Source organism: Limanda limanda, chromosome 13 (assembly GCF_963576545.1).
Source record: "Limanda limanda chromosome 13, fLimLim1.1, whole genome shotgun sequence".
In the NCBI taxonomy this organism is placed as follows: domain Eukaryota; kingdom Metazoa; phylum Chordata; class Actinopteri; order Pleuronectiformes; family Pleuronectidae; genus Limanda; species Limanda limanda.
In genome coordinates, this window is record NC_083648.1 from 14,132,851 (window position 1) to 14,155,884 (window position 23,034).

Here is a 23,034-nt window from a genome sequence, read left to right on the forward strand (position 1 = left end):
TTGACACGCTGGTACATTAATATTACAAATATTCAAATAACTTTATTTAACATTCTGCAGGCTGACAGTGGCAGCGGGAGATTCACAGCCCATTGAGCAAGTGCGCTTCCCTGAGCTAAGTGCCGATTCATCATGGCTGCCTTACTCCTGTCTAATGGCTGCCATCATGGGGCACGAGCACACGCGCCCGCTCTCTCACACACACACACAGACACACACACACATAAACACACATTTTTTTGGCACACGCTTTGAGATACTGTTAGTTCTTCCATGTCTGCATTTTAAAGAATGTTGAATGTGGTGTTCCGAGCACATTTGTCACATTATTAACTCTACCCTTAACCCTCATAAACCTCAATATATATACCCATACAGACTTCATTGTCGTGGGCAGCAACCAGCTGCTTTATTACTCTGAGAGATTAGAGATTCTAAATAAATTAAAGGAACATTTTGTTAAACAAGCAGTAAAACTCTTTGGACATATTCATTTATTTAAAGCTTTTAAAGTTTGGCTTCAGAGACTGTTTACTCTGAACTTTTGACTTTACAGTTTTTCTGCTCCGGCGAGGGTTTGATCACTTCTTTAAACGTCTCATCTGAGTATACAGGATCTGGCAGACAGCACCCCGCACAAGCCTGGTGAGCTATTAGAGCCATTTCCAGCCTGTTTGGCCTCGTCTACCGCCGTTCCACAGAGTTTACTTCATTTGCAGTGGAGCACTCATGGGTAGACCCCAACTCGCGCACCCCCAGACACACACCAACATCCACTAAGTCACCTTGAAGCCTAATTAAGTCAAGGTCTGACTCTTCCTGCTCCTATTAGTCCGATGGCAAGTGAGGACCAGTGTGCAGGAGACAGTAAACATGGAGAGGTGGGCGGTAGAGGCTATATAAGCCATAAGAAAGAGCAGAGGCTGAAAGACTTCTTGTTTCCATGGGTCTCAATAGAGTGAATAGGGGATGGCAGAGAGTTGTGGTGAAAGAGTGTGACCCGAACAAAGACTCTTTGAATTTAGGGTCCAAACAGAGTGTCTGTAATGACCCCAAACACAGATGCACTGCTCTCGCCCCAACGACAGAGTCAGCTCCTAATGATGTGAGTGGAATTCAGAGATTTTGTTCACACATAATGGAAATACCCACCACACACAGCTCGTCTTATCCCCCATGGATGACATATACTCCTGCTCCTATTATTTTTCACTCTCCCTTTCAGTTGCCTTTTTTTTTGTTTGGTCCTCTAACCTTCAGTCCCTTTCAAGCCGTGGTCACTGGGATTTCTTTTCTTTCTCAGCATCTCTTTGTCATCTCTCACTTGGTCTTTCACTTAGTTGCTGCACAGGAACTTTTTCGAGAAGGCCCTCTTTGACCCGATATCTCTTCCAGTCCTCCTCGGCAAAGCCTTCTTCAGTTTTCTTCCTCTACTTCAGTTTTCACTCCTCACTCCTCTCCTCTACTCTTCTATCTCCTGTCTTCTCCTTTCCTTTCCTGTGCAGTCCTCTCCTCTAAATTTATTTTCTTTCCTCTCCTCTCCTGTCTTCTCCTATTCGCTCATGTTCTTTCCTCTCATCTCATCTCCAATCTTCTCTCATCTCCTGTCTTCTCTTTTCCTTTCCTTTCCTGTCCCATACTTTCCTCTCCTTTCCTTTCCTGTCCCATACTTTCCTCTCCACTCCTCTCCTCTTCAGCCTTCTTTGTCCCTCTCCTTTCCCTTTGCCTTTCCTGTCCTCTCCTCTCATCTACAGTCTTCTCCTTCCCTCTCCTCTCCTGTCTTCTCCTATTCTCTCATGTATTTTCCTCTCCTATCATCTCCAATCTTCTCTCATCTCCTGCCTTCTCTTTTCCTTTCCTTTCCTGTCCCATACTTTCCTCTCCTTTCCTTTCCTGTCCCATACTTTTCTCTCCTCTCCTCTCCTCTTCAGCCTTCTATTTCCCTCTCCTTTCCCTTTCCCTTTCCTGTCCTCTCCTCTCATCTCCAGTCTTCTCTTTTCCTGTCCCGTCCTTTACTCTCCTCTCATCCCCAGTCTTGTCATCCCCTCTCCACTCCTCTCTTCCTCTCCTCTCGGTGTGGACACTGGGTGTTGAGGCCAGGGGGACACGCTGGGAGACAAAGGCGCCCTAACTTTCACCAGATGGCCGAGGCTCTGCCTAATTTGCCTGTGTCACCCTCGCTGGCAAAAACACAAAAGCCCAGCACTGTGGGAGCCTCCACTTCACCCTCTCACCCCAGCCATGACCTCCATCAATCAAATTCCTCACGTTATTCCTTTGAATTATAATTGCACCTTCAAGATCACAACAAAGAAATCAACCCCAGTGCTGTGGAAAAGTGTCTATCCACGCAGAAGAGACCAAAAGTTTATAAAGTTCTCGACAGCACAAAGAAAAGCGTTGTCACTCTCCCTGTACTTTTGTGCCTCCACCGCTCACCCCTCCCTCACTTCTCCCCCTCTCTGGAGTGTATGCTCCATCAGGCAGTAATGAGGAGACATGGTGAGCCTCTCCACAGAGCGCCCCCCCCTGTTTCACAGAGTAAAAAACATTCCCCACTCTCCGCCGCTCGTCATTTGTTGATTCTCCCTCTCGACTCATCAGTGTCCATCAGTATTCACCGTTCAGCTAATAAAACAGAGCGGCCTCCTTGGGTTGACAGCCCAGCGACACATTTCAATCCTGGGAAATTGTCTCGTCCCCTCCTGGAGGTTATCAGTGGCATGGTGATAGATATGGACTAGTCAAGGTTAGGCTGGGGAACTTGTGGATTTACAAATTAATTAGTATTGAATTGCGATTATAGCAGGGCCAATAAACCTTTGTTTGTTTTTTGAGAGCTAGCCGACAGAGCAAACAATGTAGGTGCAAGCATAGTTTTTCTATTACCTCCGGTGATATTTGGATATGCAGGATTACAGATTGTGTTGGTTTTATTTGAATGGTTTTGAGATATTGACCTGTTGGACCTCTTCCTCCTCTTCCTTCCTCAGAGAGATGATTACTCGAGTAGAAAGTAACTGAAACTAGAATGGCATTCAGAAGAGCGCATACCTCCGCCCAGGCCACTCCAATTCAATCAAACTGCAGCAAATGGGACACACTGACATTTTTCTGTCCAGATTCATGAATAACTCTCTGAGAAATCTGTACAAATGTCAGACACGCCCTTTGTCGCAATTTTAAGAAAGTGAAGACAAATTCCTGGATGCACCTCCTGGTTCGGATCCACACCAACATTCAATTTCCTGTCTCATAACGCATCCCTCAAACGTAAAACTCTGTAACATCCGTTCAACTTTTTTTGGTTTTCTGCTAACCAACACACATACAAACAAACGCTTATTAAAACGAAACCTTTATGATAGAGGAATTTGAAAACTATTGACTCGAAGGTGGCTGATTGTTCATGTGAGAGAAATGAAGATGACAAAATATACTTTTTAGTGTTACCAGGACAAAATTCAACTTTTTCTTATAGGATGTTTCCAGGAATTTTAGGTTGCAAGCCTGTGTTTTTAATAGCTTAGGAAGCACAGATTACAGTTCTGGTAGATGGACTCATCAAAGCACAAAGTCAGCATGATGGGATTAGGTTCACAATAAGAAAGTCCTGCAAGCCAAGTGTATATATCTTCTATGCTTTTAGCTGATCCTGTCTGTCGGTACCGGGACTTAATATCAACGCAAAGCTTAACATCTTTGGATAAAAACTGTGCACGTTGAACTTTGCATATTTCGCTTTCATGACCTCATCACGTCTGTCATAACTTCTCTGCGTTTGAAGTGTGCAGTACATTACTTTCATCCTCAGTGCTCCCTAAATATCCCAGACTAAGCACACGTGAAGAATTATGTCTGTGTAATCAATGTGATGACACCAGACATTATCCTAAACCAACTAGGCTCCCTATAATAGGGCAGGTCGCAACAAACACAACCTCAAAACCTTCACAATATGCAATTATCCGGCAATTAGACGACTCCCATAATCTTGCGTTGCACTGTGTCATTGTCTGCGTGTAATTGCACGTTTTCGATGACAGTTCACCCAGCCTGTACTTTTCAGGGTCAGGGGCATGTGGTTCTGTAGAAACCGGAGAAAACGTCTTCTTCTTCCAGATTGACGGACGGGAAGAGCCAATGAAGCCCACGAATCCGAGAGACACATCTCTGTGACATATTATCGATCTCGCCTTTGCTGTCTCTCCTCGTGCCAAGGACCCCCTGCTGTGGCTGTCTTACAAAAAACGCCCACTGGAGGAGACTGTGTGAATATTGAATCTTGAGAGCAAGACGGGGGAGAGAAGGAGTGTGTGTGTGTGTGTGTGTGTGTGTGTGTGTGTGTGTGTGTGTGTGTGTGTGTGTGTGTGTGTGTGTGTGTCTAGGTGTGTGTGATGAGTGGGCAGTGATAAAAAAAAAAAAAGGAGGAAGAGAAAAAAAAGAGAAAGAGAGTGACTTGGTAATCCTCTCTTTGAGCACTTTGGGCTGTGGGCTCCTTTTGTTTACTAAGTTCCCACACTTGCTGGGGGGGCTGAAGCTTTAATTCTCACACCGAAATTAGCATGAGCAGACTATGAGCTATATGTCTGTGTGACGCTTCACATGCGTGCGTGTGTCCCTCTTCATCTCTCCCAGCGTGTGTGCAGTCGAGAGGAGATGAGAGCACATCCTCGCCGGGTGGGTCAAACCAACGTGAATGGACTTTTCAAAGTGTGTGAGCGGTTTTATGGAGTCTAATGAAGTCTGCAAACCTCTGAGAGGAATCTTTCTTTTGGCGGAGTTTTATAATGAAAAGCCACTGTACACCCGTCATGCTTTCCCTGTGTCTGCCGAGCTGGAGCAGCGTCTGTGTCAATAGCCGAGCTGCTTACGTGTTGCAGGTATCTCTTGCTCGGAGGTCGGATTGATTGCATTTAGTACCGTGTGCAGAACTGCAATGACTCATATTGTAATGTGACATTGCTAAATCGAAGAAGAAATGCACGATGGGTACAGTGAATGTAAAAAAAAAACCAATCCTGTTATTTCATGCATCTGAGCTATCTTGACTTTTCAGTCTCCACTCATTAAATCGGACGCTGCTGAAATTCATAGACTGGAATCATTGACCACAGAAATTAGGCTATCCTGTGATCTACACTATGCTGTCACTGGATATGGATTATTCCCCCACGTCATTGTGCACCAGACGCTTGTCTACCGGAGCGACACATTTCAATATGTCTCTCTCGTGCTTTAGAAGCCATCGATTTCATTGATTTCATGGGTCAAGATATGTAATTGAGCCGCAGTTCTCACAGCTCTTATGCTGCTATGTTGCTATGGATTAGACGGCTGCTTTAAAATCAGGATGTTACATTGCTTTTAGTTGATTGACGTCCATCCCCAAAGCCCATTTTACACTTAACAACAGCATTTTAATAATCCTCAACCGTTTTAATGAGGCGAAAACTTGGACAACTCCCCAGAGAAAGTGTAGTCACCCTCTAAATCATTTTTTTATAGAAGTAATGATTTTATTATTAGAAGGGGAATTTCATTAAATGTGATGCACTGAGCGATACCTTTGTAACTTACCCTCTGACAGGGTTTTTATGATGTCTATGCACGTCGCTTACAAATACAAAAAAAAAGGTCCTCTGAAAGAGCCGAGATGTTATCTTGTGAAACTGTGTCGCCGGACCAGACTGCACAGTGGTATGCTTCTCAAAAAGAATGATATCTGATTAGTCCGAGTCCGAATCGAGGCAGGAGCTGACAAACAAATGGATTTGCTGTGCCGAGAATGTTCTCTGGGGGAGCTGGATGGGCCGAGATACAGACACGCTGCCTTTGTGTCGGAGCCAGAGTGAAGCATAATAAGATCCTTTGGGGAATGAACCAAACGCGGACTGATAGCGACACAAAGGCACACACATGCTCATACACTCAGTCAATTTCACTATCTCTCCGCCTCTCTATCCGTCTCTCCTTTTCACCGATCTTCCTCTGCTCCTGCTTCCCCATAAACTGACCTTTACAGCGCTGGCTGCAGTGGTCGTCCTGTCATTATGTGTTTTGGCTTTTTGCAGGTTTCCTGACTCAGGTTTATTGTGTCATGTCAGACTCCCACAAACAGAGTGCACAGCCGTTTTATAAGGATCTCATTGTGTGTGCGTGCATGTGTGTGTGTGTATGTGTGTGTGTGTGTGTGTGTGTGTGTGCTTCACACCCATCCTGGCATGAATGGGCCAGCAAATCCTCTCCCCTCCCTCTCTTGTTTCTCCTCTCTATCCCATCTTTTCTGCCTCTTTAATTCCCTCTCTACCTCTGTCCTCCTTTTCTTATGGTCAGCTAGGAGAGCAGTCACAGAGAGAACACTACAATAGGGGTATTAACCAAATGTATATTGAGGTTTCCTGACTCGCGCAGTCAATCCAATGCTTTTACCTCCCTAATGCCATGTGAATGGGGCCGCTCCCCCCCGAGAAACGCCTCCGCGAGAGCTCGGAGTGAGGGGCCCTTCTATTGGCCCTTGTGACCTGCGTCCACGTTTCCTCCACATCTCCGTGCTCGCTGTCCTTCATTTTCATAAGCGCTTAATCTGGATTGGAAGCGTCTCCTTTGTGCATGGATATGATTTGAAATGGGAACCTCGGCCAGACAAAAGGACTCAACTTTGGCCGAGGCTTGGGGGGGCCTCCATCGCCCACCACTCCTCCCTGCCCATTCTTCCGTACAGGACCCCTTGCAGGAGCGGCTAATTGTTGTGTGGAGAGGAAGAGTAATGGGGTGTTGAGTGGATATCCTGCTTAACACTGCCCCCAGTGGAATATGAACGTGACCAAACGGGAAGATGAATGGACAGCTGGGAGAGGAGAGGAGCGGCTTTGTAAAAAGATGATTTATACACCTCTCACAGTTTATTCCTCATTTGATCCGGGTCAGAAGAGATCGTATGAAGCCAGCTGTTCGTGCAGTTTGGTTTGATTCCTCTAGGTTACAGCGCTCGACACTTCGGAGCAGGAATGTGTAACAAACTCAGAGTGAAGCTTTGAAGTGTAATGCTGTTGCCATGGGCTACTTAGCACCAGGGTCAAATGAGATTACACCCTTGATCTGTGTTCGTGCTTTCTGATGTGAATCATTGTAATGTAGAGGTGTGTGTGTGTGTGTGTGTGTGTGTGTGTGTGTGTGTGTGTGTGTGTGTGTGTGTGCACCCTTATGATTTGCCTCTGCATTATTGCGAATGACACAGGAGTATGTTGTTGTGCTCACGTAGCCCTCTCCCAGGAAGTGGTTGTTACCTAATTAGCTGTGTTGTCGCCCTGATCGCGGTGATTTGTTGGTGTGTTTCTCCGGCTTGCCCATTCCTTTTGCTCTCTCTCTCTCTGACCATCTCTCTCTCTCTGACCATCTCTCTCTCTCTCTGACCATCTCTCTCTCTCTCTCCCTGCTCACTGCCCCGGAACACCTTAATCCAGTGTGAAAGCAATTGGCTCTCTCAGATCTAATCAATAGAGGGCCAGGGCACCGAGCCACGGGGAACATCTCTGGCCCCTGCTCAGCTACAATCAATTTAGAACCATTGATTCAGTGATTGAAATACAAAGAGCAGACTCGCCGGACCGTACAGGTGCTTTAGTGTTTGGGTGTGCCAGCATGTTATATATCTCCCAGAGTGAGCATTTCTCTGTATTTATGTGTGTGCGTGTTTGTGTGTTGTACTGTACGCAGGTGGGTGTGTGGGTTTGTGGTGTACATTTTTTCATGTGTGTGTGTATATGGATAGCATGATTTATTTTTGAGCCCTCTGTAGTAAAGTGGGTATGACATTTAATCTAGCACCTTTGAGACAGCGCCAAGAAAAAAGAAAAAAATCACTCCTAATCCAATATGTCCTCCTCAGGGAAGATGTGTTTTTAAAGGTGTGTGTGTGTGTGTGTGTGTGTTTGTGTGTGCGTGTGTGTGTGTGTGTTGACCAGTGCATTTAGGCGCACCAAAGGGTTCCTACACTACTCATCAGTGTCACAGGAGGCGTTCACGCGAACCTTATGCGAAGAGGCATTAATGGTAATGTGAATATTTTCAGATGTATAAGCAGAGTTTGGAAGGGCCCTTGATTAACATTCACATGCAAAGTCTATGCACAGAGTAGTGACTACGGGAGTGTGTGCGTGACCACTGACATGTGAGAACACACACGCCGACTTTTCGCTGCTTTCCATTCGTATGTGTGAATTCAGGCGTATGTGATGTCAGAGCATATTTGACCCTGTTTTTCCATTTATGTGCTTCCATGTGTGTACATCAGGGAGTGTATACATCTGTGCAATGTGTTACTCTGCAATTACAGGGTTAGGTGGTACATGCATGTTTCTTGATGTGCGACATTGTGTTTGATGTAAGTTCCTGCTGAATGTAAACACGCACAACCATAACTGTTCATGGTCATCACTGAGTGTAGTAGTGCATCAGTGGACGACGTAGCATTCAACATTTGTAAAAGTTGCTGTCTTCTCAGCAGCTGTCCCACAGTGCGACTATGATGTGTTGTTCTGCTTGGACAGTTTCAAAGAGAGCAAAGTCAAATTTGATAGAAGAGCAAATGAGGAAATCAAGAGAAAATACGACTGTGGCTGCTGAGGCCATAAACTTGACAAAATATAAAATACAACCTAGTAAAAAATAAATGAGATAAATCCTGTTGTCATATTTGTGCACTGTTGTCCCCACAGTGTCTATCAGCTGCTGGATTAAATTTGATGATTGAAATGAATCACAAATAAATTGTTTTGTCTCCCTTCATTCTTACAGAACATGTTCAATCTCTCATCCACACACACACACACTGCCACTGTGTTAACCCTTATACCCTTATGGCTTATGGCTTTCGGCCATTTCGGCTCTGTGAATTATTATTATTAATAGTAATAATTAAAATACATATTAAATGCCTTTATCAACAAATCAAGATATATATTTTTGTAATATATTTATTATTTATTACATATTTTCATGTATATATTTTTTACGTAACACTCTTAACCTTATTTTGGTTGCGGTGATCAGGGACCTTTTCATAATAATTTATTCATGTATGGAGAACTTCTTCTCACCTAGTCCTCCTTTATTGATATCTGTTTAATTTACAGGACTTGAGAAGCCACAGACTCTCAGTATAATCCGATGGTAAACGTCTCACTGTAAATCTGCTGCGATGCAAAGCTCCACCTTCCACTGACAACTCTGTTGGGTTTTTCCTTTCTTCCGTGAAGTGCAATATCTTGGTCATCCATCAACACTCGTCCATCACTGTCTATCATGCGAATGAATGACTTCTGGTCTCCATCCATCTGGCAACGTGTGGGGAAGTGCATGCAGCGTGAGGAGGTCCCACATGGATGTTTCCACTTCAGGCACACATACACACGATCGCATGAAACTAAACACATATGTTTTCCAGTTTCATAGCTCAGGGCGTATTGACTAAGGCGGGCCGATAAAGGTCAGTGCTGTCCATATTCAAACAGGTGGGGTGGGGGCTGCAGTTCACCATCCAGCATACCATCACCGCGAGGTGTCTCTCTGACCGGAACAGGATACAGTTTCCTGATAAGGCTGAGCAGAGGTCATGCAGATGTGAATAGTACATGAATAAAGATGAGCCATCAGGCCGGTGTACACCTTCAGATAGTATCACAGCTGCAGGTACATTGTGTGCCGGCAAATGAAGTCAACTTGTGTTTATTCACACAATGCAACACGGCCCTTGATGAACACATCTGTTTGTCTCTGTGTAAGCAAACTATATCCCCATGCTCGTTATTCATCTGTTGAGTTTTTCTGGCCTGATGTCAACAGAATAGTTGTTTTTGTTTCGTATAAAAGCGCAACCATCCAAGACCGTGAATGGAGCCGTCTCTGTGGGGAAGGACGGATGCATATTGTGTCTAAACAGCATCCTGTTGCCTATTGTCAACCTGAGAAATAATAGCCTGGTCTACTCTAAGTATGCAATGAGAAATGGCTGCTTTGCACAGCAACACATTTTCTGCGACTCTGCCACCAACTATTTGAGTGACAAGATGCACCCCTGAGTGCTTTCTCACTTTGTTTGCGCCCACTTTTCTCTCTCTCTCTCTCTCTCTCTCTCTCTCTCTCTCTCTCTCTCTCTCTCTCTCTCTCTCTCTCTCTCTCTCTCTCTCTCTCTCTCTCTCTCTCTCTCTCTCTCTCTCTCTCTCTCTCTCTCTCTCTCTCTCTCTCTCTCTCTCTCTCTCTCTCTCTCTCTCTCTCTCTCTCTCTCTCTCTCTCTCTCTCTCTCTCTCTCACATTCTATCTCCCTGATCTGGGTCACTTTTCCTCTCCCACGCTGCACACATACTGTAATTTCTGCTTTCTCTTTTGATGCCGAGTGTTTTATCATTACTTCCCATTAGGCATAATTGCGGCAGGGGCAATGAACAGCGGATATGCTTGTGCAGCTGGATGAGCATCTCTGCTGGTGACTGCATAATTGTATCGGTGTATAGATGGCTGTTTTTTTTAGATACTTGATGCCAGTGCCATCCCAGTGCTGCTTGTGATGACCTCACCATCACTGTGTTCCTCACGCCCTCCCTCCTCTGCTCTTCTCTCCAACCTCACCTAACCACCTTGTGTCCTGTCAGCAGTGATGCATTCCACAGCCCACGGGTAACCTCCAAGCTCGCTGTTGGATTTCTTAAAATCCAGACATGTTTTTTCCTCCTCTCCTTTGTTGACATCCACCTCCAGGCCCACTCCACTGCTAACTCCTGGCCTCCTTCTGTTATCCTACCTCTTCGCCATCAACCAGCGAATTCCACAAATGTCTCTCCGTCTGTATTTGACGGACATATCTTGCGAACCATTCATCATATCGGCTTCACATTTGGCATGTCTATTTTTCTTGGCACCATTTCGTACTGACGCAGACATTTACAGGTGTGGCGGGTTCCAATCTCTGTCATGGCAGCAACATTCATAGATTTTTAACAATTTGTCTTGAAAGTTAAAGCACAGCACTTGTTTTGTTGCTGCAATTCTCTATAATGGGCTGAATTACAGAGCTTTATTTTGAAAAATTCTGAACTTGGGTCTAAAGATCGAGATGATGTCTTTACAAACCTCTAGTCTAAATCAACAAATTGCAATGTATGAAAGAATTACGCCAATTGAGTAAATCATTCAAACTTATATATATTATACATATTCTAAAGCTATATACCTGTAATACTGACTGAATATAAACTTACACTTTTGTTATATCGGAGCAACAAGGACTTTGACATATCTGGTCCCTGAGCCAGCCTAGATCTGCCCCATTCACAGATTATTTACACCGCCTGCTTAATTCATGCTTAAGATAGGAGGGGGATCATATGACACAGTTTGTTCTTTCATTTATCTTTCAGGTGTATATATATCTAACATACCCTCAGGAATCTTATTTGTCCTAGTTGTTCAATTCTACAACTCAGAAGCAGTGAACTCTAAAGTCTAGTGGTTGCTGCACAAAAGTTGTCTTCAAGGAAACAGTGGATCTGCTGGTAGCTACAAGTCTGTCACCAAAATACCGAATCATACGAGCACAATTATCTATTCCTTTATCTCAGCATTGGCAAAGGAAATACATAACTAAACAAAGCACTTTAACAAATTGTTAGTTCATTAATGTAGGGAGTTAAACCATAATGTTTTTGAATTTCTACATGCAGATAAAGAAAAAGGCACAAAAAAAGGAAATCTGCTGCATATACAGTGGTAAGTACCTCAGTTAATCTTAGTGAAAAGTCCTGATCTCAAGAGCACATCACGCTTCCTCACAAGTCCATTTAACACTGAACTTTGAGAACGGCTCTAACTCGGCTAAAGAATAGCTTCAAATGCCCATGCTTTCCAAAATACCTCAGAGACGAGGCTCTGCTAATAAGTGTAAGAGGCCTTTGAAAGGGAAGGGATGAGTAATTATGCACATCTGAACGTGGCAGCGCAGCAGAATGATAAAACACCCGGAAAACAAAGGTCCCTTCACTGTTTACCATTCCCTAATTTGATTCCTAATTGAGCGCACATAACACAATGTTTACACCAAAATATTCTGGCAACCATCACACAGCCGAAAAACGGCCTCTTCTCACTGCTGATCTCAAAAAGTGTGAGTTTAAGTGTAAAAACCCATCCACCCCCCGACACCATAACCACATAAAAGTTTGGTAACACGTCGTCCACCCGAGCAGACCGATGCTCATACTTTCAAACACTAGTGCATTGTCTGTTCTGAACCTCCATGTTGGCCTGGGTGCGGTGATGCTGGATGCAGTTTTCTGTCTGAAGCTGTAACAGACACCGTCTCTCTGCGACATGAACACACGTGATTCATCCCAACCCGGTTGACTCACTGTCTGTTCAGGGGATGTTTTGGTGACAGACTTGTAGCTACCAGCAGATTCACCGTCTCCTTGAATACAACTTCTGTGAAGCAACCACTAGAGTCCACTGCTTCTGAGTTGTAAAATAGGACAACTTGGACAAATTAGACTCCTGAGGTTATGTTAGATATATATACCTGAAAGATAAATGAATGAAAAAAGTGTTCCATTTGTGTCCTCCTCTCAAGATTGAATGAAGCAGCCGCTGTAAAGAATCTGTGAATGGGGCAGATCTCGCCTGGCTCATGAACCAAATCTGTCAAAGTCCAATATAACATGTGAAAGTGTCTCTCATGACATTGCTGCATGAAACTAAAGTTCACATTCAGTCAGTACAGGTATATCTACTCTCAGGCTCCCTGTCAAATTGGATTTAAAGCCATATACCTGTAAAATATAATGTATGTATATATTATATATTATGCGGTAGCACAACTTTATTCTTGTCACTGTCTGTAGTGACACAGTCTGTGCTGTATGTCTGTTCTCACTGTATCACTCAGCTGTAGCTATGGCCGCAACCTCTTAGCTTGAAGCCACCGCCCGGGTCTTTGTTCACAGCCACTTTCATTTTCAATCACGCACTTTGTGAAGAATTATCCAAACCAAAGAACCGAATTTTACACCTGATCCTATTTTAATATATTAGACAATGCTGCAGCAGAGAAAGGGTCCGTGTGTTGCCAGCTGACAAGGCTGATGAAAGTATTGAAGGTGTTCAGTGTGTTTCTGTATTTTTACTGATATCCGTTAGAATTCAGAAGGCGAAGGTAGATTTCTGCATGAGCAAAGCTTTTTTTCCTCTCCAAACGCATATTGATGATAGATTTATTATTTTCAATCCACCACTTATCATCAGGTTCTGCTCCCCTCATGTCAGAGCAGGAGAAAAGAGGTTTGAACTAGTGTTGGGCCAATGGATGACGTCATCATCTATTAGCGTTGATCTATGTTGTGCCGATACTACAAAATCCCGTAATTGATTTACGTAACTTAAATGCTGATTAAAAATCGTATATTTATGATGCATTGAAATTACACATGTATATTTTATAGTCTTTATTTAAAGATGGATGATGCCTTGCCACATCCTCCGATTATTCGGAAATTAACCTAAAATATCCTGGACACAAATGCCGCTATCTTGCGCATTTAGTGTAAATTGTCGCCTCTGCGCTGCCATCTAGTGGATGTATTGCTTAACAAACGCGCCAACGTATAATACGTATGGAAGTATGTGGGCAGTGACTGAAAACAGAGCGTAACTCTCCTAATACCCCCCTCTCCCCACTCCCCAAACACACACACACTCTCTCTCACTCTTGACATTGCCATATGCCAGTTTAGTAGACATCACCCAACCTTGTTTCTGAAGGTTGTAAATTTTATAGACCTACTGTAGTTGGATGGCGAAACAGCAAATGAGAAGAAAAAAACAGCAAGCGCCGGCATCTTCGGCTAACTGCTATAGATTAATTGATCCAGCCATGAAGTTAATGAGCTAGATCCTTTTTAAAAGAGACAAGTGCTGAGACAGAGGAAGCTAATGGTCTCTCACGAGTTGGAGTGGTAAAAAGAGAAAGCTATTTATCTTGGGACATATACTTTATTCACCATATGACATAACTGCAAGGTAATTGACAGGGCCTGAAACTGCTGATTTTACTGCCTCATTGTGATCATCCGTCTTTGCGCGTCACGATCCGAAGACGGAATTCTGGTAATAAAACACTGACATATTAATAGACAATTTCCGTGAGAGCAAATGAGACAAATGGGATTTAATTGGACAGTAAAGTTTGTTGATCTCCTTACACCATCATTTGAATGTGTCCAAATTGAGGTCGTAAATGGCTTTTGAGATTTCAGTTTGCTTTCTGAGTGAAGTCCGACCACCTCAATGCTGCATTAATCATTATCCAATCAAACACTGACATATCCCATGACAGTTTTATTTTCTGTCTTTCGAGCCCCTTCTTGTTTTTTTTCCCTCTGTGTTAGCTGGCACTGGGTAACAAGCCTGGTATAGTCCCCAGTTAGCTTCTGATAACAGTGGAGATTGTGGTGCAAGCACATGTTACTACCTGCTGAGCGCCGATATGCTTCAGACGGCAGTTTTCTCTACTAACTTGCCAGCCAGGGATAGATCGGCACAGTGGTGTTTCCTGGAATACCAATACCTCCTCGTCTTCTCTATCTTCTACCCCCCCCTGCTCCTCTCTGACCACTCCTATATGTGAAAGATGTGCCCAGTGCCTTGGAACAATGCTGCATCTCACTGGAAATAAAATTGACCTGGAACAATGTGCCAGGCGCGATACAGAGTGGCCGACTGCCAACCCAATATTCAGTTATAATAAGTCTGTGTGCAGCTAAAAGATTATATAGCTCTTTTGATTTGTATCATGTTCGTATTAAGCGGACACAGGGAAAATGCATTGCACGTGCACTTACACGCACATGCGGACACGCGCGATCTGTGCATGATCTTCCAGTGAGCCAGATTTCCCAGTCGGCTGGTCTGTCATTGGCCGGCTGTTCAAAGGGAAAGTGTGAGCCAAAAAAAATACTGGCTGTGAGGTTACCATGGTAACAGCCTGCCCAGGGGCGTGGGCTGTCTGCTAAATTGTTCGCTGGTTTGTTAAGGCTCACACACACATACACACACAGACACACACACACACACACACACACACACACACACACACACACACAGACACACACACACACACACACACAGACACTCACACACACACAGACACACACACACAGACACATACACATCTTCATTTCAATTGAATTTGTCCTCCTGTATTCATAGTCTAACATACCTGCTCTGTTCATTAGTTTTAGCAGTCAGGCTGTTGGATTTCACCTCCGTAGGTGAAGCAGACTACGTATGTTACAGAAATCAGGAAATCACACACACACATGCACACACACACACAAACACACACACTGGACACTGTCTCCTGTAGGTATTTTACTGGTCCACTGCCAGGAGAGGTGGCTCAGTTCTGTTGAATCCAGTCGGACATGGTTTAACATGTTCGCATGCATGTAGCTGTTAGATTCTGTCATCACAAATTACATGACAGGGAGTAAAATTATTCACCAGAGGTTTTTTTTTGTTTTCTGTAACGCACATCTGTCTATTTCTTCTCATTATTCAGCTTTTAACTTGCTCTCTGCAGACTACACGGCAACATGGCACTAAGTGGAGCTACAGAGCCTAATTGGTGGAGGATGTGTGTGCTTTCTTTGTCAGGGTTTAAGTATTGTTCACTGAGGGTTTCTGCAGATCTGGATATTGATGTGTTAGATAGCTCAGAGGAAAGAGTGGTTCTGCAGAAAGTTTAGAGGAGTTGTGTGTGTGTGTGTGTGTGAATTTGTGGGTGGAGGTGGCAGAGAGGTTCTGACAGGGTCTGAATGGACAGATGATTAATGATCGGGAGGAGTGTTCTGTGGGAGGAACTCTTTAGCGCTGCAGGTCTTAACAAAAGCAGACTAGGTATATGTTTAAAGCTCTCTCTCCAGCATCCTTTTATTCCTGAGAACCCCCCCGTGGCCTTCTTTTATCCCTCCTTACATTCTCCTCTCTGCGATTTGAAGGTGACGACAGGCGGTCGTGGACGCGCACTCACCGGACTTGCCAAGTGATGTCACCACCGTGAACCCCCGGGTACTTTCAAGCTACAAAGAAACAACAGCACATACAGTAGATCAAATACATTTCACGCACCAGAGTCCGAGATCTTGGGCTGCAACATGTCCTTCTTCTCCCATGTATGTTGGTCCTTCATGAGCAATATACGAAATTGTTCTTGAGTCGGTTTCTCTGGATGAATAAATCATGACCCTAAAAGGCAGTTTACCCGGACTTTTAATATCCTGAGGGCATTTTCTGATATTTCTGACAAGCCTTTGTTTCCAGCCATGCCTCTGTCTCAAATAATTGTATTGTGTTTCGACCATGACCTTGTGGAGAAATGGAACACCTGGGCTGGAAAAGCAGCTCATTACGTGGATTGGGGCTGGAAAATGAACAATGACAGTCGAGCGAGGGTGAATACCAATAGGCACGCAGTCGCTGATTGCCTTTTTGTTTTAATGTTGGCTGTCCAGCCACGTTCTGTGTCCTCTCCGTCAAACAAACATATTCATTTTACCACCGGATTGATATTGTTAGATTGATCACTTAAACAAATCTCTACAAGCAAACAGTCGTCGTGTGTGTGCTGCCTCCTGCGGTTTAAAGGGGAGAGAACTGTCTTTCTGAGTGACTGAGCAACAACATAGAGCAACAGGGGTCAACTGGGGTCTTGACCCGCTCATAAGCCTATCTGTATGAGTGTTTGTGAGTGAGTGGGTGTATGCATGACTCTAAAGCCTTTTAAAGACTGTGATCCATCCCATGTGATGGATGAGGGCCGGGGTTAAGGGTGTATTGGGGGCCGAGAGTTGTACTTAAGGGTCACTGACGCTTAGTTACAGCTTGTGCCCTTCTGTGAGTCACGCACCCTTTTCGGCACTGTGCTTTAAAAGCTCACAAGCCAAGCAAAGCAAGCAATGTCACAAAAGAAGGTTGATTTGAAGTTATTAATTCCCCCAAAGTTGGTGGGGAAATGCTGCGTGGATTTCATCATGCAAATATCTCTTTTATCAAAGAAAACATCTCAACTCGAGTAATAGCTTTGATGTGCTCAGCTTTAGTGCTAACACTCAGTATTGGAGTTCTGCGGAGCAATTCTGAGGAGAGAAATATCTCATATTACAGAACGGAACCCTTTCCTTCAGATTTATCACATAAGCTCGACTACCTTTCCACATGAACTGCTGCGTGTGTTTGATTGGGTTTCTCACAATTCGCTGCCAAGCCGTTTCTGCCGGTTTAGAACCTCATGCATACTTCGGAGTGATGCCAAAGGGAAAGCCGTGGGGGGGGGGCTTAGTGTGGTGTGACTTTGATTGCGGTTCAGTAGGAAAACCATTTCCAAACCTATCTCGGTCATTAGCCTTTGCTTTGGCTTCCTGCAACTCCTAAATGTAATGTATATTTTTTTTATCTTCCACACACCTGTTGATGCAAGACAAGTTAATATAATTCTTGTTTCACGATACGTCCATAAATCTTAACGTCTCCCAGTTTCCGCTGATTTTTTTTATGGACTTCATACATTTTACAACTGCACATTCTAAGCACAGGCTACTTATGCGGTGCAGTTCCAGTGTGCTTCCATGTATGATGCATTGCCTGCAGCGTGCACTATATTATCCGCTCAGCAAGCACAGAGCTCAGTGGAACCCCTGAGCACTAACACCCAGCTCTGCACATGATCCTTTTTTAAATGCTAATCTTCTCAAGTAACACCTCAACCCCGGCCAATTGAGTCTTGAGAATTTGCCAACATGCTTTATACGAAGTTGATCACCACGCTTGTTGATGACATTCAGATCGACATTGTTGTCTTATCAGTAATTAGAGAGGAAGAACCCCTGCTGGGAGGATGACCCACCACGAAGAGATCATCGTCTCATCTCTGGCGGTCCAACGTTCTGTGACACCAGGTCGTCGCTGATGGACTGATGAGCGGCGAGGCGATGAGCCGCAGCTGCCACACCTCAGAGTGAGATACAGAGAGAAGGAGAGAGAGACGGACAGGCAACCTTAACGAGGATTCAAACACGTCAGTCAAGGACAGGAAGGCAACAAGGGGGAGGAAAGGTGGGAGAGGGAGGGGAGAGAGATTCACTGCCAGCGGGACAAACCCCCAAAAAAAGATGTGAGGGCTGAGAAAAGGGAGAACAACGCACAGAGAGAGAAACCAGCGGAGACCACTTGAAAGGGTGGAATGTTTTGTTTCTGCATGCAGCCGGTTCAGTTGTGGGTTATTCTCCCACTGGGGGGAGACTAATTGCTTGTTGATCTAATGTTCTCTCCCCTCCCGCCCCTGAAAACCAAACACGTCCGATGAGTGATGGGTGTACGTGCTTCCCCCCCCCCCCCCCACTCTTGGCCTCCTCCAATCTAAATATTCACAAATCAGGAGGAAAGACGTTGGGCTCGGTTCCAAACTCAACGAAGCGTAACGCCCTGCTCGGCCCACTGCTGCCTGCCCTTAGAACCAGACCTCTGAGGGTTCTGAAACCATTGTTCAAAACGCTTTTTTCATTCGCTCGCCCTCACTTCGCCATATCTGTGTCCTCCTGCCCAGCACTCGCTCTGTGACGCAGATCACCGAGCAGCTAATTAATGAGTTTAATGCCAGGATTCATGCAAACATAATGTCTCCATTAGAAAAACACCAAGCACCAAGGTACGCCGTGCAATCTAGACAAACATTCATCCTGTGCCGTGTGTGAAGGGTTTATGTGCGTGTGAGTTGCTGCCTGTTTTTTGTTTTTTTTTGTGCCTGGCTGTCACTTATCCCCCCCTCCCATAATGCTGATCGCAGCATCTCCAGTTGTCCAAGGAGAGGCCGTAAATTATCCCGAACATACGCTAGTGATGTGGCAGAAAATATATGGGCGCGCCGTCTTCTTTTAATGGGGTCAGGAGTGGTTACATGTGTCTCTGTGTAAATCAGTTCAGTAAATGCATTCTGGAGGTGGGGATGGAGCATTCCTCAGAGTTGCAGACTGTGTATGTTTGTTTGAGCGCGTGTGTTATATAGGGACGGGAATCGGCAGGGACCTCCCGATACGATACTATCACGATACTTAGGTGGCGATACGATATGTATTGCGATTCTGTAAGTATTGCGATTCGATATTACGATTTCCTGGGATTTCTTTTGGTTATTTTTTTTTTTTTAAATACTGGACCATGGAAAAATGTTGAATCATACCTTCAAACACAATGCAGTCAAATTCACTTAGAGCTTTACAAGTTTTATTTCAAATATTGACATTAACTTAATGACTGCCGGGCAGCCAATAGAGAAAATAAATAAAAATGTTCCCTATTATTGTATAGCCCCTGTCAACTGCACACAAACTGACAGATTAAGAAATGTAAGCCACTTAGGCTACTTTTAAACAATAAATAAAAGGTAAATTAAAAAGAATGAATAAAAGTTTACTTAAAATATAAACTTTGAAATAAACAAAAAGTAGGCTATTGTTGTTTGCATGTAGGCGATACAAAGCTAGTGCTTGGGTATATTTAGATTCTTGTGCAAAAACAAGAGCTGGTCTGGGGAGATGTTGCTCCCCCCATATATCCCCCCCGTATAAACCAATAAATATGTTTTAAAAAAAAATAAAAAATTTAAATTTTTAAAAAATCGATTTGGGAGGCAGCATGGCGATTTAATTCACAAGATTCACGTCTTTCACAAGAATCGCGATTTGTAATTGAATCGATTTTTTCCCCCATCCCTAGTGTTATATGCATTGTTCTGCTCAAGGGTTTGTCTCGAGCAGTACGTCAGACGTGCTGAGTCAGCACAGCCTCTGGGCCGGTTACTGTCCGTCCGCAAATACACAACCTGAGGGAAGAACCCACTGCACATATTCAGCTCACACCCCATTAAACACACGCCGAAAACAACTTATAGGGATCTCATTCCTTAGGAGTCAGGGCCATGCATTTAAAGACTGCATGAGCATAGGAGTGAGTGAGTGTGACGGACCACGTGATCACGCTGATGTTTGAGTTTTACGCAGCAGAGATGATGACACATAAGTTCTCTTCCCCTCTCCAGCCGCGGAATGAATTTTAAATCTGTGTTTTATCGTCTTGTAATCTCTGATATCTTTGGAAGTTATTGCTTTATAAAATGGCTCTGCAGCTGGTGTGTGCTCCCCATACGGCCGGGGAGAAGTTTTAAGAGTCTCAATGTTCTTGTATTAAAAGGAGTTTGATATTTCCACACATGTCAGGAGAGGTGGCAAAATAACGCTTCCTCACACACACACACACACACTCTGAAAAGAGGCTCATTTTGCCCTAGAGCAACTTTATTACCTTAGCCGTCCCCTCCTACAAAATCTCTAGAACTCTTTTATATTCTTCCGAACCTGCATCTGCAGTTTCGGCACAGCTCTGGAGCCTCCTCAGCATAGCAATGTGTTTGGCTCACGGGGATCTCCCAGTGCAGCACGGCTGCGATCCCGCCTCACAGCTCTCGCGGTCGTCTTATAAGCCGTTTTGTGGCTGTTGCGGTTCGGCCTTGTGTTTGTTTGTTTGTGATGCTCTTGCCGTGTGTGAAAATGCAGTGTGACTAGACGTGAGGTCAGTCAGTTAGCCTCTGGTTTGTCTGACGGCCACATGGAAGGAGATGGGAGAGCAGGCTCTGTTTGGGGCAGCGGCTCGAATTGTGTCTGTGTGTGTGATGCCTCCTCTTTCTCCTTCTCCTGCTTTCTTCCTTTGCTTCTGCTTGATCTATCTCTCCCCAACAAACTGACATCCTGAGGGTGCCTGAACGGTTTAAGAATGGTCATAAAAACAGGAAACTGCCTTTGTTTTTCTTTTTTGCAACTTAGTAAAATAGAACCAGCTCCAAACTCAGAATCCTTTTTTAAATTGCTGCAAAGGTCTTAAGGTTTTTCCCAAATCGTCAGTGTGCTAGTTCCTGAGCTGTCTGACCTGGCAGCGAGGAGCAATGGGACGCCTTGGTCATTATTGTTTTAAACAGCCCTCCATTTACAGAGCTCTCCATAAATATTGGAGTACAGGGCTCTTAGTCAGATACAATACAACCTTTTTGCAGTAAGTAAATTCAATACTGGTGGAATCAGTTTCGCTTGTAGTATTTCAAACACTTCGCCAGTGGCTCATCGTTATCTTCTGCTGATTAAGTCTGTCTTCAGTGTTTCTCTGAAACCTTTGATTGAAATAATTCTCACACAGTTAAGTCTGTGAGGAAAGGAGTATTCTACACGAGCATTGATAGTATATATCCCAAATCCATTTTTACGCTACAGTCCAACCTTAACAATCTTTCTCTCAGTCAAACAGGCACAGCTGGAGCAACTGTATGATGTCCCATTAAATGTATGACCCCTCCCCCTCTGTTTCATGCAGCAGCACCACAGTTTCTTCCCCCATCAGCTAGGCTGCTGCAATATTATGCAGTTATTTATGACCGTTATTATAGTCAGTAAATCCTTCCACACACGTGCAAAATATTAATAAAAGCTTTGTTTTCTTTGGGAATATGAGGGTAAAGGGATTAGGTTGTTGCCTGGATATACGGTAGATGCACACATTGATATTTGAGCTCCACCACCACAGCCTTTTGAAGTTAGACACATTACGCAAATCTCCACAAAGTGCCGGGCGATGACAGAACGATGTGTTGCTTCAACCAGCTTCAAGTAGACTAACGTGAACACATTGGGAGCTACAGCAGATCACAAGCTCCCTCTCAGGCGTGAAGGTTCTGTGCATCTTGGAGAAGCAATAAAAGACATTTTCACTTTTCATTTTCTGGACTTGGTGAGAGGTGGCTTATGTCTAGAATGTGCCGAAGACAGGATATAACATTATGAATATAAAATAATAATCAAGATTTTGTTTACGCCACATTAACACCGGCATTGACCCTTATCACAAAATCTCTCAAATCTCATTTTCTTTCCAAGTTGACATCTTTGTCGGGGTCTTCTACGTGTAAAGCACTTATTTTTTCCTGCTGGTTCAGTGAATGACTTTAAAAAGAAAATTTAAACATTTCTCTTCACGTCAGCCTTTGACTAGATCTTGCATTCCTGTGCTCTTATATTTATTCATCATTTTCTTTCATTTCGTTTTTTATGCATATTTAATACATTTTTTAGTTGTTGTTCAGTTTTGCTTGCATTTCTTGTTAGAAATGTTAACAACGTGCCCACTTGTTGGAAATAACCCTACTGTATACTCTAGAGTTTTTTTTACGAAGGGGCTAGTAAGAGATACTCCAGAGAAGCCTTTTTCCCGATAATTTGGCAATTTCAGTACATGACTGTAAACTGCTTATTCTTAATAATATTCTTAATAATACTGATAAAAACATTACGGGAGGTAAAAAGTTCTTTCCTTTTCCTCACTGTTTTGCTGACATTGTTTTTCCTGTTCTCACAGCCTGCCCGCCGGGGACCTTCAAGTCAGCCCAGGGTCCTGGTCTGTGTCTCCAGTGTCCCTCTAACAGCCGCTCATCATCTGAGGCGGCCACCATCTGTGTGTGCCGCAACGGCTACTACCGCGGGGATGCTGACCAGCCGGATGAACCCTGCACAAGTAAGTATATCGCATACAACTCATACACAGACATTAACAGCTACAGGCTTATATTTGTGGAGTACAAGCACAAGTAACATGCATATCCATGCTCATTATCCATTTTAGTTGAAATGCATACTTGGAATCAATTAAATGTACTGCTCATGCATATAATCCACTATATTTCCATGACGAGTCGAGTAGAGATCATCGCAGTGTTCCCATCACTGACGTCTCCATCCCTGAGCCAATGAGCTTCTTTTCTGTTTCCCCCTCAGCCATCGCCCTCTCCCTCTCTCCCTCTCTCTCTCCCTACACTGTTATTCTTTCTTTATGTCCGCTATCATCCCCTGAAGTCCTAATTACTTAGGCAGATGCTGCGAAGCTTCCACACTG

General features: G+C 44.1%; 1 protein-coding gene across 1 annotated transcript in view; it reads left to right on the forward strand.

Moving 5' to 3' along the window:
* Positions 1-23,034, forward strand: part of LOC133017501 (ephrin type-B receptor 1-B) — a 107,706-nt gene that overhangs the window by 22,756 nt on the left and 61,916 nt on the right. The window contains exon 4 of the mRNA XM_061083610.1: positions 22,501-22,656. Within this exon, the coding sequence (XP_060939593.1) occupies positions 22,501-22,656 (156 nt within the window). The remainder of the gene's footprint in view (positions 1-22,500; positions 22,657-23,034) is intronic.